This window comes from Betta splendens, chromosome 22 (genome assembly GCF_900634795.4).
Source record: "Betta splendens chromosome 22, fBetSpl5.4, whole genome shotgun sequence".
In the NCBI taxonomy this organism is placed as follows: domain Eukaryota; kingdom Metazoa; phylum Chordata; class Actinopteri; order Anabantiformes; family Osphronemidae; genus Betta; species Betta splendens.
In genome coordinates, this window is record NC_040900.2 from 4,674,839 (window position 1) to 4,692,667 (window position 17,829).

The following is a 17,829-nucleotide window of genomic DNA, read 5'->3' on the forward strand; positions in this document are numbered from 1 at the left end:
ATATTAGGCTAGTCTTCATCGTCCAACGTCCCAGTATCATCCTGATCCCAGATTGATTCCCTCACCTGCCCTATATGACATGATCGTGACTGACTGGGTGTGGGGTTTATTTCTGTTTTATCTTGTACCTGTAGTACGTCAGAAAGAAAGTTTCTAAAACGGGAGCTGTGGAAAAGAACAAAGGTCAGTGGAGGGTGTGAGCAGAAGGTTTTTCTATGTTTCAAATGTCGACGTCATGCGAGCAGCTGCTGAGTCACTGCTCCCGCATGAAACATGGGCAGGAAAAATGTCGTTTGTCAATCGTGGCGTTCCCGGAGGAGGGTTCCTTGTGTCTCATACACGATGTACATGATGTGACCGAGCGAATGTGTAGAAATAAAGTACACGTTTTAATGACTATATCCATTGTCTGGGACTGGACAATGTGAGGTTGAAACGAGACAACAAGATCCATCATCACTAATCAGTCTAATTTGCTGACCAGCAGAGGGAGTGAAACCCCACAGCTGAGCATCTGAAGAAACCCTCGCATTTGTAAAAGTCCTTCATCCCCGCTTGATGTTTGTTCTCTTTGACTGCAGTGATTCCCAGTGAAATATGTCACCTCGCGTCTTGCGAGGAATTAAACCGGCCTTTTGAAATAGTTTCTTCTCTTCATTTCTCCGAAGTCCCGAAGGCCTGTAATCATCATGACATCAGCTGACAGCCGGTGCCAAGTCACAGTAATCCCAACAATTTGTGCACGTTTTTCAAGCGGATCATGCTGCAAAAATAATTATATATGTGTTGTAGGTCCTAAATGTATAGAAGGGACAGCTTCCACTCTTCAACATTGTCATTAGTCCTGCACTAAAGCACATTTTCCAAACTTGCTGTAATGAGATATGAAGTGTAGACTGTGCATAATAGACACAGCAGCTCAGAGCCTCCAAGCAGCAGGTAGACCGCGAGCAGGTGCTTTTTCCTCAGGGTGTTAAAGTAGGTGTGGAAGTATGCAGGTGAATGACTTTTCCACTTGCTCATATGAGCTAAGCGATCCAAGGTGAATACACCTTTAATTAACTTCACAAAGAGTGCGGAATGTGATAATAGACATGCACAATCTGGATTTACTGTTTGCTTCTCTTGCACCACAAAAGCTGAGAAATGACTTGTAAAGTGGAGGTTTTTAATAAAATAAGTTAGTTTGAGGTATGGATGTTTTGTATTTAGTTTAATTTAGTTTGAATATAATGTAGATAGATTAGCTCTAATAGTTTAGCTGTAATGTAAGCTTAATTTAGCAGTAAAAAGCCCAAAAGTACACTAAACAAACCATGAACCATCACAATGATGATGCTTTTTTTCATTTTTTAATAAGCTTACGCCAGTGTTGCCAATTAAAATGGTTTCATGATGTCATGCAGTAGCTTTTTTTTCGATTTACAATAAACAGCATTGCAAAAGCGCCGAGGAGCACCATCACAGAAACATCAAACGCAAAACACATGTATCACCCTTTTCCTGTAATATGGTTCTTTCCCCTTGCTTTGAATGGCTCATGACTCTGAGCAGACTCTCTGTGCGCATCTTGGGAGGCATCGGTAGGTGTGTCTGTTCCAGGACACTGGGTCACCGCATAGTGGACGGACCTGTTCAGGCCGAGGCCCCACGGATTACCAGGCTTATGTGTGGATGAGTCATTAAAAGCATGAACAGAACTACAACTAACTGTTGTTTTAATTATTTCTATTTTAAATACTAATTATTTCCTGGATTATTGATTGATAGTTTTGTTTTTCAGCTAATTGTTTCACTCCGCTGCTATGCTGCTGCTTTTATCATTGCAATCTGCTGGTTATTAATGAATACATCCTTAATCGAGTATCGTGTCTCATACATGGCAACATATGGTCATATGCTCCTTTTGTAGTCAAAATAATCAAAAATGCAAATATTCCCATTTGAGGAGCTGCAATCGTTTGTGCCGATGAACTTGCTTCAGCTGGATGAGCATCCGAGCGACTTGTGCAACTTGTGCCTGTTCCCTCGAGGTGCGTGGGCGACATCTACTATCGCTACAGGAATGTATGAACGTTAGTGACAAGCACAGCGATGTGTATTTAATAACCGCCAGGCCTGTTTTAAAAAACCAAACAGACCAGCATCCATCTGTAATCGCGGAGGAATGCGCGTACGTTAGATCGGAGACAAAAATGAAGGGATGCATTGACTGCTATACAGTACAGTACGTAGCCACATGCAGCAGTCAGGAAGTCATCATTACATGAGGTGATCCTTTTTTTGGCCCGGAATGCTAACTTGCTGCGAAGCTGTGGTGGAGGAGCAGGCTTTTCCTAAATCCTCTGCAGGCCCAGGCTTGTCAGGATCATTCCTCGCACGACGTCCTGTATGACAGCGACAATTTTATGAAAAATGCTGGGCTGAATAGTTTCGTACTCAGCTTGTGACTATGGGTGTAATGCTGGTTTTGATTCCTCACAATTTGCTATTGTGATGTGTTTTTTTTTTTTTGCATTCCTCCAGAATAGTGGTTTCAATGATATTGGTCTAATAGAAGAAGAAAATCTCAGTTACAGTTACTTTATAGATATGAATCAAGATAGAAGGGAAAACACATAAAAAATACATTACTGAGATCAGGAAGAGATTTGATTTGATTTGTTCACAACTGAAGTAGAAATATGACAAAACACCTCACTATAGCAGCAGTCAAACAGTAAATTAGCGTAAAGTATCTCCTGGTCCTTGTCCCGTGAAGCCTGATTGTGAGGAGAAGTGAAGAGCGCTAATCTGTGTAATTAGAGATTCATTCAACACGAGAGGCTGCGGAGACGATGTGTCGACTTCTGCCGCTGTAACGAAGCCCATTCCAAGATGAGCCTTCAAATCAGATTACCCAAGAAGATCATATCATTCATACTGAATATGTATTAAGATTTATTTATTGCATTTCCTGGATACCTTCACCAACACAACATGGAACCAGTCCTGGCAGCCTCTCAACATTGTACAGCAGGTTTGGTTCTAGGATTTCAATACATGTGTGTTGGAAACGATGTTTTCATTGTGTTTCCTCACTTTATTCCTTTTTCTTGTTTCCTAGTCTCAAATTGTCATTTTATATGATTAAAAATAACATTTGGTTATTTTTTGGTCACATGTAAAGGATAATCCCTTTACATGTGACACTACTGAGATAAAAATAAGTTTCAGTTTTCTAATGCACGACTGTGACAATATCACGTTTCCTAAAGCTTCCTGATGCATTGCTCAACTCTTGATCTGATCAACGCATGCAGATGATTGAGTGACATTTAAACTGACATCTCAGCCCAGACTCATTTGTTGGATGGTGTATATGAACTAACCCTTTTTACAGGAATGCGCTGCGGTCTGAGGACCAATAAGCGGCTCCACTCTGTGTGTGTGTGTGTGTGTGGGGGGGGGTTAAACCAGCAGCATACGGGCCTTCAGTGCTTTGTTCTGAAGGCTTGGAGCGCCGCCCCACATCTGACCGGCAGATTAGTTAATGATATTCATTAGTCCCTGTTTGGTTCACTCTCACCTTTTAGAGTCTTTATTTTATATACAGTATCAGAAAATGGAAAAAAAACCCTACAGTAACGGTCACATTCACTAATTCTACGTGTGTGTGTGTGTGTCTGTCTGTGCATGTGTGTGTGTGTGTGTGTGTGTGTGTGTGTGTGTGTGTGTGTGTGTGTGTGTGTGTGTGTCTGTCTGTGCATGTGTGTGTATCTGCGCACAAAAGTGTGTGTCTCTGTATGTGTGTGTCTGCATGTGTGTGTGTCTGCATGTGTGTGTGTGTGCGTGTGTTTCTGTCTGTCTGTCTGTGTGTGTGCATGAGTGTGTGTCTGTGCACGTATGTGTGTCTGTCTGTGCATGTGTGTATGTGTCTGTGTGCATGTGTGTGTGTCTGTGCACGTATGTGTGTGTGTGTGTGTGTGTGTGTGTGTCTGCGCATGTGTGCGCACGTGTGTGTGTGTGTGTGTGTGTGTGTGTCTCCGTATGTGTGTCTGTGTGCGTGTATGTGACTGCTGCATGCGTGCTCCCTGTGGTCCACCTCTCTATCAGAGGACCGCTGCTTGTCTCAGGGACTGAGGATTTGTCTGCCCGGGTCAGTGACAGACACACAGACAGGGAGAAACCTGAGCAGAGCGGCAGCGCCAACAAAAGCCTGTGTTTAATTTTCTTTTTTTTCTGTTGTCTTTGTGGTTTCTTCATATTTTCAGCACCCTGCAATCACAACACGGTTCTGGCTTTGCATTCAGGTTAGACTTGTTGCAGGAGCTGGCATAAACCCCCACCTTTCCGTCTGCTCCGCATTCTTGGTCTCCTCCTCCTCCACCTGCTGAAGCGTTTGCAAAACCTCCTCGTTTTGCATTTTCACGCAAACTGCATTTGTCTCCGAGTCACGAATGCCTCTGTGCCTGTCTCCTGTGTTGTCTCTGTCCTTTACGCCGTCCTCTCCTCCGCTCCCTCTTTCTTTGCAGTGACAGGTGAATTCTTTTTAGGGAGAGCCTTAAGTCATACAATAGCAGGTGCATGTTTTTTCCGGACCTGACTCAGGGAGACTGAAAAGGTGTAATTAAAACTATTTAGTTGAATTTTACCCACGTTGCCTAATGTTGACCTCACTTATTGTATCAGATGTATTTAAACTAAAATGCCTAAAGTTGCAAAAGATCAAGATGATTTTTAGGCTCCACCAGTGAGGTTTTAATCTTTATTGACTCATTTTTTACGTTACATCCGTAATCATTTTAATAATTCATGATAAGTCCCCTAAACGCGAGTGATTTTCTTGTATTACAGCAGTAATAGCTCTGGAGCTCGAGAGGCTGAATAACCTGCAAACGGATGGTCATTATTCATTGCTGCTCCTGAGGCCCAGACCCTCTGATTAAACAATTAGACGTCAGACAACACACGGTTCAACTTGGACAGTGGGGCTCAAGCACACGCTGGAATCAGTGACTCAGAGTTGATTGGTTTTGGGTCAATGTGGCAGGGAAATGTTGAGCATAGGTAGAAAAGCACACACATCTATGAGTAACTGTTCCTTTTATATCAAATTAAAGGCTGTAAACCAGCTACAATAAAGCAAACCTGTTATAATGTCGTGCTGGTACGGACTTAAACAGGTTTCGATTTTTGTCTATAGCAAATAGAAGCAATTGCGTAATGTTTATTATCAAATTCAGTTGAAACTAAAAAACTGAAACAAAAATAAAATTGGTGAAATTTACAGCAATAAATACTGACTTATCCATCACCATCATTGGCTTCGACTGAGTCTAGTCTCAGCCTAGAGACTCTAAAGGCCGGAGGCTCAGACTGTCACCGTGGTAAATCCTTGTTAGCTGAAAGGTCACAGGGATTTGTGCACAATGTGCCTTGCTTGCCGGTCTGAGGCGCGGCGCACCCTGCTGCAGGCTGCGAGCGGGGCAGCGCTGCAGCGCGTCTGCTCCACACGACTGAGGAGAAACGGAGTGCGTGTTTCCTCTAAGTCCCCGACAGGCCGGGACACGTAGACTGAAACTGGGCGAGAGCCGAAGAAAGGAAAAGGGAGGGATGAAAAAAGAGAAAGATTATGTGGAAACGTCGCAGGAGAGCTGGAGAACATTTTTGTCTCTGGCAACTGTGTTTACAGAAAGGCAACAATAACTGCGTTTAAAAGTGGGGTTTCTGCTTTTCTTTGTATGAAAGTCAAATAAATTTTTATTATAATATAATAATGTTTTTAAAGTAGATGATGAATACGAATACGTTTGTGCTAATTAGATTAGTTTTTAATTACTGCAAAACTTTAATTTAAAAAGCAGGATGGAAGAAAGTGCACGCATGGTGTGTGAAGCAGCCTCGTGCTGTAAACAAAGGGAATGTGTGAACCAGGAGGTCATGCCTCAGTTTCTGTCAGAAGGTTTCATCAGTGAACCCAGGGCGAGGTGGTCTGAACATGTTGCCTGCTTTATTTGGGAAGATGAAGTAACAGGCCCTGGAAAGCTCTCCTCCTCCACTATCCCACGGGAACATCAGCACTCTTCCATGGAGGGGTAGGGACGGGTGGGCGAGGACCACGCGGGGATGAGGAGGGAAGAAAAGCCCTGATGGGAGGGGGTCGACGGGAGAGATGTTGACGCGTGGGGCAGAGAGAAATGTGCAGACGAGCGGCTCCGGCCTCATTTACAGTGACGGCAGAGCCCCTCAAGTCTCAGTTCCCAGAAACAACGTCCACCTGAGCGAGCGTCCTGGCGTGACATGCACATAGATACACAGCGTCGGTGACGCGTGAAAACCCATGCGTATCTGCTGTGAACCCACATCACCTGAGTGCAATGTGATGGAGGAGCATGCACTTTCCTCAAGAAGAAGGACAGAGTGAAGGGAATCTTCTCTTTGAGTGTCATTCTGTGATTCTGCAGACGGAACCTGTTCTCCAGGACTCAGGTTCTGTGCTTCATGGTTTCCTGGAAGGTCATCTGTGGATCTGCATCTTATTCTGTACATAACACTCCTTCCGTTGTGTGTCTAATAAATATTAGCTTCATAGTAGTAGTTTCCATATACATTATGCCCATATTAATCTGTAGACATTGTATATTCAGCACTTACTGCCTATTACACTTGTTGTTAGTAATTATAAATGAAATAACACTAAAGTTTAATCTAATCTATTTCATATTATTATTTACATGCCTCTATTTATGCATTTATGATTTCAAGTTCATGCTCATTAATATCAGTTCCTGCCGTATATACTTTTTCATGTTCATTATCAACTGTGCTCGTTATGAAAATGTTTCTAGAAATTAGTGCTTAGAAAAACAACTTCCAGGACCTAAAAAGTGCAAAGCCCCTGAAATAAAGTTACGACCGGCGGAAGCTCTCTGATATCAACGTGCTGCACATGAAATAATGTATATAGGTTCACACGACTCTAGGATTCCTGCTCAGCTATTATGTGTGTCCAAATATGAGGCGGCGGCGGTTTGAGCACAGGGAGGGTTCAGTTCCTGACGCTCCTCGCTCACGCTCAGGTTTCCCGGCGCGTCCGTCCGATTCAATGAGCTTTTTAATTTGTTGTTGATAACGGGGGAGGTGATGCGGAGACGCAGACAGATTTATCACTTGTCTGTGTCGAGCACTGTTGTCGGTGTTTGTTGCTGTTGGAGACTCATGAAACAGGGCGAGCATTTGCATATATTAGTTGCCGAGGAGGTATGTGAGGACGCGTGTTTGCCATTCCGCGCTGTACTTTACCAGTACAAATCGCGTTCCAACAACAACAACGCAAAAGTGAAAGAGCAGGATTTCACGCGACCCGACAACGGCCCGTGGGCCCGCGGCGCTGATCTCAGCAGGACAGACAGCGCAGGATGCTCCGATCCACCTCTCACCTGCATCCGCATCTTCATCTTTGAGCTGCACCTTCTGCAAATGCGACCTCTAACACCCTGTTGTTGCTGTTAGCAGTGATTTTCCTGCAGACCTAGATTTCTGCACTTCCTAACGCTCTAATGACATCATCATGTGTGAAGGACTTGCCTTTAACATTGTTGCCTGGTGTTTTATCACCAGTCTGGCCCCCAAGCAGAGTTTATAGAAACGTTAACGTTGGTATTGGCCAACGCCGGCGCCTCTTACTTCCGCGTGGCTCCCGCCGCCTCAGGTGCCTTGCTTCACTCGCCTTTGATGGCTGCGGAGCTCGAACCCTCAGCAGGCTCCTTCTGACAGCTCCCCCGCCCCCGTTTGGTGCTTCACAACATCACCATCAATCTACTCCTCCGTGTTCTAGTTGCTATTTCACCCCTTCTCCCCCCCCCACACACACACACACACACAGGCACACACACACACACACTCCAACCCCCCCGACCCAGACCTGATTCTTCACTTGGGGCCATGTGGAGTTTCTGGGAGTGTCTGCTGCTGGCTGGTGGGTGGAATAGCAGAGGTGAGTGGCGCTGGGGAGGTGGGGGGTTGGTGAGCGCTTCCAGGGCCGTGAAACCCATCAAGTCCAGGCCAAACAAAGCGACAGCAGTGTTCTGCTAAGTGTCTCCCTCATTCAGCTCAGATCCTCTTGGCTGAGTTTCATAAATCCCGCAAACACACACACACACACACACACACACAGTGGAAAATTGGCCGTGCACAGACCTCAGAGGACGGCAAATGATTCCAGAAACTAAAGAGGCTCATGTTGGGATCACAAGTGGGCACATTTATTCAGCGTTTCTATTTGTGCAGCAGTGAAAAGCCTGTCGATGGACACTACAATAAACCACGGCAGGCCCAGAAAGCGAATCATGCAAAATTAAATTAGTCAAGCAACAGTGCAATATTAAGGTCAAGCACTGACTGACGCTAGAATTGTTTATTCATAAAATAAAAAAACAATGATGACTGGATGCGTTCTGAAAAGTAATGTACTTATTTTGTCATTAAAGAGATTTATGGCAACAGGTGCACAACTCGTACACGTTTCTTGGTTCAGGACGTAGACGAGCATGGCCCAAGGCTCCTAACTCTGTCAGCCATCAGCACACATTCCTCCATGACACACACAGGTACAGAAGGTGCAGATACGGGGATGTGTGTGGTTTGTAGGAGCTGATGAGAAAGGATAAGCATTGTCTTCCGTTTATTACTTCCTGCTCCGTTCGCAGAGGAGTTGGCGTTTTGGGTTCGAAGCGGAAGGGGACGGAGGGGGTTTGGGTCGCGAGGGGAACTCGGGGGCTCGGGAGGAGGTGAAAGGGCGACTAAGTGGGAGACGTGGGAGATGTGAAGTGGGAGGAGGGAGGTGGTGAGAGAACTCCCCTCTCAGCAGCAGCGGTGCGTGGAGCCGCCGCCGCCGCCGACGACCGTTTGTCTGCCTCACTGTCACCACGGACACACGCGCCGCGAGGAGCACGCGGGCGCCCAACGGGCCGAGGAGCTGGGAAATCTGGGCCTCGGCTCCACGCTTGAACGCACGGAGGGCAGCTGTTTAAACAGCTCGTGGCGTCCGTGCGTTTCCCCCGTCGCCCCCGGACTCTCACGCACTCCGCACAATCAGTCATGAAACGACGACCAGGAGCTGGAAGTGCTTATGGTGAAATGTGGGATCATGGAGCCAGAGATTATTGCTGTGCTGATTTGGTGTCTGCCATAGATTTCCCATATAAATCCCCAGATCCAGAGACCTGGAAGAAACAGAAACAGAGTGGGTGAGAGGTCGTTCACACCTTCAATGAGCCGGGGGATTATGTCTAAGTGGAGGAAACCCTCGTGGTTTTAGAGTCTGACTGCAGTAATAGTTTGTAGAAGCAGGTTTGCGATCGAGAAGCTTCTTTTAATGAACTTCTCCTCTGGATGTGTGCGACGCCGGTGAGCCAGTGGCGTAATGAAGGTGTGTGTCTGCTGTGCGTCCGTGCCAGTTCGCCCTCAGGCGTTTGTGTGTGGGGTTTGTGTGATTGTTGTTGCGAGGGTGTGCGTGAGTGTGTGGGCAAGCTTTCCTGCACGCACCCATTTCCTGCGTGTCTGACGGATCCTGGAATTTTGGAAAAGTAAAACCATTTGACTTCCTCTTAAACTTCATTAAGTGCCATTAAATGCAACGTACAGATTACAATAAAAACACAGACGTTTTATAAAGTATGCATGTAAAATATATAAATATATGCTAGTAACAAAAACTTTCATTTGTTATTTTGTGTGCACTAGAATTCAAGACTATTTGATTTACTTAAATTGTTTGATGTTTTTGTCTTTTGAATCATTTAAACATCAAAGCCTAAAAATGCATTTAGAATATTCATTCAGAATACAGCATGTTATTTATTTAAACCTTAACACTTACTTTCACTTTAAACCTTTTAAATCAGTTTCCACTGAGCTCATCTCCAAAGAGAAAAACAGTTGTCTTTGGATCAATGATCCCCAGGAAATAAAGGGGCCAAAACTTGGGTATGACATGGAAATAAAGGGGTGAGAGTGAAAAATGATACTGAAAAAACAATTATCATGTTAAAGCCATTTTCTAGAGGCATCCAGCCTCTCTCAGGGCCATTACCAAACCTTTCACACCTCTCTGATCCCTAATCTCAATCTTTAATCCGGCATAATAGAAATTCTAAACGGCCCCGGCCTCTGATTGTCTTGTAAAGTGGTCTTTTCACAGCGCGCGGCCATACACATGCGAGCGAGTTTCTCTCCAGCCTCGGCAGAGTTGATCACACCTACACCTGTCCGTCAGACACCTGTTGGGAGCGCTCAGCCAATCAGAGCGGAGAGGGGAACTCTGTGCAGGCATGAAATAAATCTGGGCCCGTTCACAGAGAATCACAACACTTGACTCATCTGCGTGTGTCAACGCTCCTCTCTGCCAGACTGATAGAATCACTCACGCAGAGGGAAGCACGTCCGAACGGCGAGGAGTTTAAATCAGAGGAGCCTATTCCGACTGACTGGGAGTGGAGACATGACCAAAGAGACTGAGTAAGTTCTGCAGTCATATCTTTAACTTTTTACTGTTTAATATGTCGTCTTGGTTATTTATATAATTTTCATTTTAGTTTTATTTGTTGTTTGGATGTGGATGTGGAGCAGAGCCTCCAGTCTCAGTGCGAGAGAAGCCCCCCTCCCTTCTCTCTTTCTGCAATGAGACCCCCATGTGAAAAAATCAGCTTTTAAGAAAAGGGTGTTTAAGAGGGAAAACTGATATGGATTAGTTTGAACAGACACGCAGGCTCACACAACCTCAGTCTGTGGTGGCGGCGGGTCTTTTTCAGGCCGTGTTGTCGCTCACCTGGGGGCCACGCAGCACAAAGAGCCACCAGGATACACAAATCTCTTCTTGAGGTGTTGGGCAGAGACAGAGGGCAAAGCCGGCCTCTGATGTCCTGAATTACATCATGGCGAAAGCCTAGAGGCCGTCGGTGTCTGAGACGATGACTATCTGTTTGGGAAATGGGAAACTTTACTGCTTTTTTCCTTCTGTGACTAATGTGTAGAAGAGACAGGTGCATGTTACAGCAGGTGTATGAGTCCTTAGTGTTTGTAGTAGTAAATATATGAAGCAAACATCTGGAAAGGTTAATGGTAAAATATGCAGCATTTATAAAATCAGTGTTGGAGTAAAATGCAATTCCCCCTTAAATAATCTCAGCGCTGCTGAGATTTGCCTGTTTGTGAACACTGGTGGCGTTTCCCTCCTGTCAGCACGTTGAATTATCAGAGTAAACGTCAGCTGTTTGTTCATTAGCTTCTCCAAAGAGAGCTGATCCCTCTAGGCTGGATATTTACGAGCCAGTGTCGCCGTAAGTCTCCTCAAACAAACCCGATCCTCGCGCTCCGGCTGTTTCTCATTTTGCAGCTTGAAAAGTCACAAATCACTCAGAGGACGGTTTTTAGTTGAGGGAGGAGGATTCCGTGCAGTCGGAGCTGCACACACACACACACACACACACACACACACACACACACACACACACACACACACACACACAGTCTCACCTTGCCTCCCATCTCTGTGCAGGACTCTGGGATTGGTCTTTCAGAACGAAAACTTCAACCACAGCCGTTACTCCAACTACGTGATGGATCCCTGGTCCTACCTGGAGAACCCTGAGCAGAACCACTCCAGACCTCGACTCCCCCCAGGAGACGACCTGGCAGCCCTCACCATGCTTTACGAGCAGTGCAAGGTAGCGACTCCCATCTGCGCCGAAGGGCATTTACAGAACACACAAAACAAAGAGGACACTTTCTGTTCTTCTCCTTGAAAACCGTTTCTGACTCTTTGTACTGTTTTCCTCCCCGACCCAGAAAGAGAAGATTTCCTCCTGCAACCGCGGCACCAACGTCTGCAAAGCAGAGAGGTAAGGGCTCACTCGGTGAAGAGCATGTGATTGTTAGCGAAAGAGAAAGGCCGAGCTTAGAGAGGTCATGAACACGCGAGAGGCTAATCCTGGAGGCAAACACAGCCACAGGGATCGTTGTGTGGCTCTGCCGTGCCTCCATCCATCCATCCGTCCTCGACAGTTGTTCTTCCTATTACACGGTGGGTGAGAAAAGGCCGTTGTTGGGCCACACTGTTATCCCCTCAAACAGATTCACCAGAGGAGCCCAAACAAAGCAGAAAAAAGTGGCTTACATGACAATCAGGTCCCGCCCAGACTCAATCCTGCCTTTATTGAGCCCCGCTCACTTTGCCGCAGCTCAGCGTGCTGACAGAGTTGAGACACGGGAAATTCTTTCACTCTCTGTTCTGTGTTTGCACAAGGAAACGGTTCATCCTGTGATATTACAGGCACAGGGACTTTCTGACCTCCCAGAGGTGGTTTTCTCTTGGAACTAATCAGCTCCCCCCCCCCCCCCCCCCCCTCCCGCCCCAACACTTTCAGGCCGCTGAGTGACCATATTGCGCTGGAAACTTCCTCCAACGTCATGAAGGTCCTCTCCGACAACATTCCCAGCAACCACCACCAGGACGTTCTGGGCGCCAAGCAGCAGATGCCTGTTCCCATCACCCCGGACACCTACGCCACGCTGACCAGCGTCATGACCGACCCCTACGAGAAGCAGGAGCTCAACAGCCTCTTTGACACTCTGATGAAGTGGCCGGAGACCGGGGTTTTCCCAGACCCCAGCGCTGAGGTGGGCGCACGCTCATTATCCAGAGGCTGCCGTGCACCTGTGTTTTTTCTAGGGGGGTCCTTATTAATCCGCCTGCGCGTGTCTTTCAGGCTCTTCCCTACAGCAACCCTTTCCCCGAGGACCAGCCCAGCCCCGTCTACTCGGCCTCCTACACGGATTCCCCGCCGCAGAGGGTGAGGGGCGACTTCCAGTTCTCGCTGGGCGCCCCCCCGGCCACGCCCTTCAAGCCCAACGAGCTGCCCATGGTGTACCTGAACAAGGGCCAGTTCTACCCCATCACCCTCCAGGGAGTGGACGGCAACCTCCCCACCACCAAAGTCAAGGTGGGACATCACGCACAAAATATTCCATTTGTTGTTTCTTAATTTTTGTTTTGTTCCAAAAAATAAATGACCAACGTGTCATCCTTCCCATTCTTTGCGTGCCTACAAGCCAACCCTTCCCAAATATCTGTCCCTCCCTTGGAGACAGCTCCTCTATGACTAATTCTCTCATGACACCCAGAACTCTGGGTTGGCACCTTCACGCCGACACCGTCCTGCCCTGCGTCTTTTTTTTTCATACGATGGTGTAATGAGGCCAGAGTGCAGCAGGGCTAAACTCAGCTCTGTTCGCCTAAGCTGCCATGTTGAGAGCCGGGGGAAAACGGGGAGGGAGGGAGGGAGGCAAGGTGTGGTGGCACTTTAAAAACACAGGCGACAAACCTTCTCTTTGTCAAGCGGAATCACGGGATAAGAATATTCTCAAACACACGCGAAGCTCACTGCAAACACCCGGCGACAATGCGAGGAGAAAGGGGGATTTGGGTGATGAATGAACGGACGGGGACTCAGTGGCTGAACCTCTCCCGTCTCCTTTCAGACGGTGGTGATGGCCGTGTTCGAGAACGACAAGGCCCCAGAAATGCAGCTGCGCTTCTGGAACCACTGGCACGCCCGCCAGCCCACAGTGAAGCAGAGGGTCATCGACATCGGTACGTGGCTCCCAAACGCACACGAAAGCGAAAGAAGCCCTTAGTTTAGGACGCGTTGCACAATCATCGAGTAAACTGAGCCTTTAACGCAGCAATGATGATAAAATCTTCTTTTACAGCCGACTACAAAGAAGTGTTCAGCGGCATCAGCAACATCGAAGAGGTGGCCTTCAACGCCCTCTCCTTTGTGTGGAACCCCAGCGAAGAAGCCAAGGTAAATGCGTCGGTATATTTAGCGAACGACCAACCGTCTGACGGGAGGAGGGGCCGGGCGTGCGGAGGATTTAGAGGAAAACGTAGGAAGGTTAGCGGCAGAGAGGGAGGGAGTGGCCGAGGAGGGTGCTGAGGAATCCCACAAATGTGTTTGGCCCCGAGGCTCCTGTCACCGCGGCAGATGAGTGCCGCTTTGCTCCGTGGCTGAGGCGCGGCCGCCTCGAAAAAGAATGAGCAGAAAACGAAAGCGCAGCAGATAGTTAGAGGCGATGGAATGCGCTGGAAAGGTCTCACTTTTACGAAGGGCCTCTAAAAGCAGCTCCGATCTAACGGCCTTCGCCTTCTTCCTCTCCAGGTTTACATCGGCATCAACTCCCTGAGCACTGACTTCTCCTCCCAGAAGGGGGTGAAGGGCCTCCCCCTCAACCTGCAGATCGACACCTACGACTTCAGCTCCGGCGCCAACCGGCTCATACACCGCGCCGCCTGCCAGGTCAAGATCTTCTGCGACAAGGTACGAGCTCATCGGCGCTCATCGTCGAGATTTGACACGATGCGAGTGTTGTCGTCGTAACCTTGTGAACGTGCGTGTCCTCAGGGCGCCGAGAGGAAGATGCGCGATGAGGAGAGGAAGAGGAGCAAGAGGAGGGGAAAGAGCATGGATGCCAACAGTGAGTGTCATAGAACGATAGGCCGATTAAAGACCAGACGAGTCCTTTCTGACACTTTCTGCTTTATTTCCAGTCAACAAGTCTCTGGTGTCCAGCTCCATGGCCTCTGAATGCACCTTCTTCCAGATCCTGGACGACCACAGCACCCAGCCCGTCCTCTTCATCCCAGACACCCACCTCTCCAGCTTACAGCGCATAGTACGTATCTCCTTCTCCTCTCCACTTGAATCATATTCCAGACCCTCGTGTCCCCCCCGGGCACCAGGCAGGGAAACTGTGGGAAAGAATGTAGTGGGAAAAGTCTGACGGTGTCCCGGGACACACTGACTGGAGATCCTATGAGTTAATTGGAGACGAAACCAGGCACGAGGACAAGTGCTGACAATGAGATCAGGCGATGGGGGTTTACATGAAAACACACACACCTGGCGCAGCAGCGCACACGCTCACACACACATACTAGTACACACACCTGACACAGTCCACACCACCCTCATACTTTGTAAAGACAGTGGAGCGAGCGCGTTGTTCAGACAGGCCACTTTTCCCACACTGTGAACTCTGGAGGGGGGTGAGTGTCAGAGGCTTGTGGACCTGTGTGTTCAGGAAACGCATCAACCTGCTCATAGTCAGCAAAGCCTGATGGGTAGAGAGGTGGAGAATAGACGCGTCGACAGTTATGGGAAAAGCTGCGATAACATTGTTTTTCATTTAAGGTGTTGCAGACGTTTGTAGGGGACATTAAACAATGGCGTTATCAGCGCGACCGGGCTCTAATCAGATTTTCCTCTCCTCTGTTTCTGTCTGTTCTCGCAGGCCACGCCCATGGATGAGGCCGACAGGTGAGCGTCCTATTTAGACCCTTAAAAAACACAAGGCCGCGTTATCAGACGCGTATCGCACGCGGGCGTTTCGCCTTTGTCTAATGTGAACGTTGCGTTGACAGGAGCTCCCTGAAGAGGTTGTACCCGGACAGAGATCAGAGCAGCTCTCCGCCCAGCAAGCAAGGCCGCCGAGAGGATCCGCAGAGAGGTAGCTGGAGAGGCCAATACGAGTCTAATGCGCAAAATAAAACATGATACTGATTCTAACTGCGGGCGTTTCCTTCTTAGTCCTGCTGTACGTGAGGACGAACACAGAGGAGGTGTTTGACGCCCTCATGCTCAGCTCGCCGACGCTGTCCGGCCTCAGAGAAGCTGTAAGTCCCACCGCACGCAAACGCACCACGTGTCCGGTCGTTATCGCGCCGGCGCATCTTCCCACACGTGTCACCGCCCGCACAATATCGTCTTTCTCCGAGAGATCATGCTAAGTGTCGTCTCGTGTTCCTGTTCCTTTCCTTCCTCAGATTTCAAACAAGTACGGCGTGCAAAAGGACACCATTGGGAAAATCTACAAAAAGTGCAAGAGGGGGTGAGTGTCTTATTGTGGAGCTTCGTTGTCACAGCGCGCGACGTTGAAGCTGCGTGCGACACGCGGCGACTTCTATTGAACGCTTAGGGACTTAGGCAGAGGTTTTAGTCTCATCATCCTCCGAGGAAGCTCACGCTGACGGACCGGATGGGTCGGTTTGTTGGCCCGGCCTGCTGGAATGCGTTAATTACAGCCTCCAACAGACAGGTGACTGAGGGAGAAGGGAGGATGAAACAGAGCGCAGATGAGTCCAGCAGATGAGTCACCCGCGATTGTTGTCCTTGTTTATGCTTTCATAACCTCATTGGAACAGCAGGAAGAAGATCAGTGGTTTGATAGAGGCTTTTCTGACAGATCACCCCCCCCCCCTCCTCAGGATTTGGCTGTTTCATTCCATGATCCGCGTTAAAAACACAACCCCATTGTGTCAAATGTCCTTAAATGTTGTTCGGGACCTGGCAACCCTCCACTGGTTATGAAAAGGTCACCTCCTCCGCCGATGACGCCTGATTCTTACGGGTGTAATGATCGTGGAAGGGAGGGAGTGTTCGCCCGCTTGAAAGGTGCACAAAAAGCCCACGAGCGCCTGCTGGGAGTCAAGCGCCGCGGCCCTGTTGATTTCTGGGTCGCTTGTCGCGAACACGGAGGGAGATAAGAGGGCATTTCTCGCCGGTAATCAGATCTCCTGACAGAACCTTTGGGTTGTTTTCCAGCGCTAACAGGTCGGGCCGCATTCCCCGCGCGCTCCCCTCCCACCGCCGCGGTTCAGTCCCGCAGACAGTGGCGCAGGCGTCCCAGCGGTGGAGAATCAGTGCAGCCGCATTTAATGACTGGTCCGCGTCAGTCAGGGCCCGGCACCAGAACCACGTGGGTCTCTATCGCCTCTGAGTGACTCCTCTCCTCCTCCCCCCGCAGGATTTTCGTCAACATGGACAACAACATCATCGAGCACTACACCAACCAGTCGGCCTTCCTCATCGAGATGTCGGAGGTCTCCGCGGGTCAGTTCCACGTCACGCTCGTTGAAGTATGAGGGCGCGCGAGGGCCCTCGGCACGATTGAAGAATTGAAGGAAAACCCAAACTAGCTGCGCGTTAACACCACCTCCAAAAGCACTGCCCAGCGTTGTCGCTGTAAATACCTCCAGTCCCTGTAATCTATTTTATTTGAGTTTAATAATGTAACGTAAAAGCAATTAAACGGCTGGGATGTACATATAATGTAAATAGAGTTTAATACGACAGTGTTGTACCACATTTTACAAGACAATTCTATGTATTTCAATTTTTTTATTAGCAATTTTTTACTCGTGCAGCAAATTTCCAGAGGTTGCTATTCTTGCTGCTTGTACCGCGCGCGCTCGTCATTTCCCGCAGCCTTGTAGGTGGACCCTGTTTCATCTTCCCGTCGGCTCCTCGTACCGGACTAACGTACCGGGGGCTCCATTCATCGCTGAAAGTCACACATTTCCACGAAGCGACACACTTAGAGTTAGTATTCATCGCCATTCATCATCGCCCCCAAACGGTGGACATTTCTGCTGCCAGATGATTTTCATAGTGTGTGTAAAAAATGTTTTCCTATACGTTATGCATCATTTCAAATGAAGCCTGTATCCGTGAGATATTTCACTATTGTACCATCGCAGTTCTGACTGTGTTAGTCATATCTTGCCCCCTTTTGTACCAAAAATAAAGAGCATTTGAGCATTTGAAGTGGCTTTGTTTGTCTTTATTGACTGGTCGCAGTTGCCAAGGCGTGAGATGCCGCCCGCACGCGCGCAAAATGCAAAGGAGCCTTTGAGCTGCGGTGCATGTTAGAAAAAATAAAACGGACTTCTTAAGGTCTAACAACACACACGCACACACACACACACACACAGTGTTGTCAGTGTGTTGG

General features: G+C 48.1%; 1 protein-coding gene across 1 annotated transcript; it reads left to right on the plus strand.

The window, feature by feature from the left end:
* The first annotated feature begins 10,340 nt into the window (after window positions 1–10,340).
* Window positions 10,341–17,645, plus strand: grhl3 (grainyhead-like transcription factor 3). The gene is made up of 15 exons (XM_029139622.3): window positions 10,341–10,500; window positions 11,540–11,708; window positions 11,830–11,882; window positions 12,408–12,660; window positions 12,750–12,983; window positions 13,522–13,633; window positions 13,753–13,847; window positions 14,202–14,360; window positions 14,445–14,517; window positions 14,591–14,715; window positions 15,334–15,359; window positions 15,464–15,549; window positions 15,630–15,715; window positions 15,866–15,930; window positions 16,846–17,645. The coding sequence occupies exons 1-15, from the start codon at window positions 10,484–10,486 to the stop codon at window positions 16,961–16,963; spliced, it is 1,671 nt and encodes a 556-aa protein (XP_028995455.1). The 5' UTR covers window positions 10,341–10,483; the 3' UTR covers window positions 16,964–17,645.
* The last annotated feature ends 184 nt before the right edge of the window (window positions 17,646–17,829 follow it).